Genomic DNA, 3,492 nt, shown 5'->3' with positions numbered 1-3,492 from the left:
GGTGATGTTCAAAATATTTAATGAACAGTGAGGCACAGACATTGACCAATCAGAATAGACACAAGCCATGCACTGAATGGAGCAGCCCTGGAAGCCATGGCTGTGCCAAGCATTGCCTCTCTAGGTGCTGGACAGGAGGATGGGTACCAGGAGAAGGGCGAGCACTGAGGGGCAGTGGGAGAGAATGCAGGGGGCCTCCAGGCAGTGGCTGTGAGCCAGCTGCCATGGGGATGCGTTTCAGACTTTAACAGCTGGTGTGGTAGCTAAACCTCAGTCTGCCTTGGCTTCCAAGCAGCCCCCAGGTCAGCCCTAACTGCCTTGCCCCCTCCCATCAGGAGAACAGGGGACCACTCCCCTCTGACTGCTGCAAGAATAGGGGAAGTTCAGTTCAGTTCAGTCACTCAGTCGTGTCCAACTCTTTGTGACCCCATGGACTGCAGCACGCCAGGCCTCCCTGACAATCATCAACTCCCGGAGTTTATTCAAACTCATGTCCATTGAGTTAGTGATGCCATAGGGGAAGTGAATGATCCCAAATGGCAGAGATTCCTGTAAACTGTTTCAATTTGGAAATGGGCTGCTTCATTTTCCTTATTGGTGATTCTGAGTGAGGTGAGACGGAGGCCGGGGCAGGAGCAGAGGGAGGGATCAGCAGGGGATTTGAGGAACAGGGAGGGATACTCCTACCCCTTGATATAAAGGCAAGGATGTGTGGGGTCCTGAACTGATACTAACTCCTGGATCAGATCCATGTAAAATAAATCTCACCGGCAGAAATGAAATCACCGTCCCACCCTGAAAAGTCAAAACTCCAGTTTCCTGAGTTCTGGCTTCTGTGTCACTGTAGTTCCTTCCTCTTGGGCCCCTCTGATGGGCTGGGCCACTCTGGAGATGAACCAGTCCCTTCCACATGTACAAACTACACTGTCAGGTTCGAGGGGTGTCACACCTTTTATTACAAAAACCAATAACTTAAGTCAGTTCTGTGCAAAGTCAGTAGAACTCCTGGCCCAACGAGCAGCGGAAACATATACCCTGCCCCAGGAGGGGACAGGAGGCTTGGCCCAGAGGTTCTGGAACCAACAAGGGCTGGCCAGGCAGCTGGAGCACTGTGTCCAAACTGAGGAGGGTCAAGGTGGGGTGTGGCTGAGTGAGGGCCCACCTGGCTGGGCTGGGGCCAGCTGCTCTGGGGAAGCCTCTGGGAGCACTGGGTCACCCAGGGGACAGCCAGGCGGAATCAGTGCTGCCAGCCTCCACCCAGGCCCTGCTTGGGCTGGAGCAGATCAGCTCAGCAGGAGCATGTCTTCAAGGAGGTCCGCGATGTCAACGTCTCCAATGACAGGGCGAAGGAAGAGATCTCCAAGCAGGCTGGGTGGAATGGACTTGAGGGTGGAAGCCATGAGGAGGACACGCGCCAGGCGGCTTTGGCCTGCTGGGCACCAGGGCTCCAGGACCTCCCACAGTGCCTGGTGCGCCTCCTGCTGCAGGTGCCCGATGTGGGAGGAGGCGTAGAGACCTGGCACGTCTGCGGGCACAGAAGGCAAAGATGGCTGGTGAATGGCCTACTCCAATACCACAGGGCAAGACTGGCCCAAGACCCGAGGCCACCAGCTTGGCGCCTTTGAGGCCCCATCACTACCTCCTTCATTTATTTATTTTTCACTCCATTTATCCATCCTTCACGGAGAGGCAGGATAGAACCTTGGGTAAGACTCTGGCTGGCCTGGCTTTGAATCCCACACTGTCGCTTATTAGCTGTGTGCCCTTGGGGAAATTTACTCAATCTCTGTGCCTCGGGTTCCTCATTGGTAAAATTGGGACAAATAATAGTACCTATCTCCTAGGCTTGTTATGAGGTTTAAATAAGCTAGTGTATATAAAACCTTTAGAACTCGACCTAACAAACAGTAAATGTAATGCAAGTGTTTGCTATTATTATAATGAATTACTCTGATCATGCATTCCTTGGGGCATTTTGATGAGGAATTCTCATCTAGGCGCCTTTCAGATCACAAAGCAGGCTTCCTCTATTTGTTGTCCTGGCTGAAATTTACAAAGACTCCTCCCCTCTCCCCCGCCCGCCCCCACCGGACCTCCATTTTCATTCCTCTTCTCTACGTGGTCTTTCTGAAACTGCAGTTTCATCTTCAGAACTTCTCCATGCAGTCTGCTTATGAAGGCGTGCCCAAGGCATAGCTAGGTCTGCCCACCCTCCCCTCTCCTTCTTCTGCCCTAAGGGTCAGGGAAATTTCTTAGCAGAGCAGTAAGGACTAGATTCTGACATCAATAGACCTGAGTCCCCAATTCTTTCTCTTCCCCTACCTGGCTGTGTGACTTCACAAGTCACTGAGCCTCTCTGAGCTTGTTTTGCAAAATGGCTATTTGGAGGTAATCAGGACCCAAAGGGATTTCAGTTGTTAAGTCCTTAGAATGTGTCTTTCCCTGCCTGAGCCCTGCCCCCCTCCAGCCTTGGCCCCCATCCAGGAGTGTCTGGGCTCTCACCAGGGTTGAAGAGGATGGTCCCTTTCAGGTAGGCATATTCCTTGGGGCCCAGCTCCAGACTCCAGAAGGACTCCAGGCAGCACTGTAGCCACTGCACCTCAGCTAGCGAGGGCTGGGGCCGATCGGGCCGCTGGCTGCTGCCTGCCCCGTTGCTGGGCTTCTCCAGCAGGATCTTCTTGAGTATGCTAGGCATCGGGACCTCGGCCACCTGGAAGGTCACAGTGTCTTGGGCCAACCCCAGCAGGAAGAGGGGCCCCCAGCAGCCCCGCAGCAGCTGCCGCCGATCATGGTGGGGCAGCTGGCAGAAAGACGGCAGGTTCCTGAGGAAGGCCAGCGTCTTGGCCAGAACATCCAAGGCCTCCCGGCAGGTGCGATGGGGCGTACACAGCTGGACAGGCCGGTGCTGCCTGCACAGGCAGCGGCCGCGGGCTGGGGCCACGGAGGCCCGGTCCCTGACTCTGGGGCTCAGAAGTGTATACAGAATGGTCGGGTGGCCTGCAGCACCCTGGCACGGGCAGGGCCCTGGCTGGCTGGAGCTCATGGTGGAGGATCTGCTTCGCCTTCCTGCTGGCTCTCCCACCCTCGGCTTGGTGCCGTGGGTGCTATTTATATCCCCAAATGGGGGAGGGAGGGGGGAACCGCCCAACAACCTTGACTCCAAAAGTCATGTTCATTGAAAAAAAAAAAAAAAAGAAACTCACGCTGACCCTGGCAGGACCCAGGGGGAAGTGGTGGGGGAGGGAGCCTTGGGAGCTCCACGTGGCCCCGATATCACTTCAGTCAATGAAGCAGCGGGTGCAGGGCACAGGGCCTCCTGCCTGCTGGCCCCGCTGCCCTTTATCAGATGATTCAAGTGGATAAACAGGGTCATTAACCCAGGCTGTACCAGGGCACCAAGGCCTCAGGTGCACAATCAGCAGGTGGCCATGGCAGGTGTCCCTATTGGTGCCTGCAGGACTTGCGCTCAGCAGGAGAGCCAGCCCCAGAGCC

General features: G+C 55.5%; 1 protein-coding gene across 1 annotated transcript; it reads right to left on the bottom strand.

Annotated features, from left to right (window-relative positions):
* Positions 1 to 932: 932 nt before the first annotated feature.
* Positions 933 to 3,282, bottom strand: NR0B2 (nuclear receptor subfamily 0 group B member 2). Its single transcript, XM_006055470.3, has 2 exons — positions 2,503 to 3,282; positions 933 to 1,525 (listed from the first exon to the last, which is right to left on the bottom strand). The coding sequence occupies exons 1-2, from the start codon at positions 3,041 to 3,043 to the stop codon at positions 1,284 to 1,286; spliced, it is 783 nt and encodes a 260-aa protein (XP_006055532.1). The 5' UTR covers positions 3,044 to 3,282; the 3' UTR covers positions 933 to 1,283.
* Positions 3,283 to 3,492: the final 210 nt, after the last annotated feature.

This window comes from Bubalus bubalis, chromosome 2, assembly GCF_019923935.1.
Source record: "Bubalus bubalis isolate 160015118507 breed Murrah chromosome 2, NDDB_SH_1, whole genome shotgun sequence".
In the NCBI taxonomy this organism is placed as follows: Eukaryota; Metazoa; Chordata; class Mammalia; order Artiodactyla; family Bovidae; genus Bubalus; species Bubalus bubalis.
Note: the sequence above shows the minus strand (reverse complement) of the source record. Positions and strands in the feature narration are given on the sequence as shown.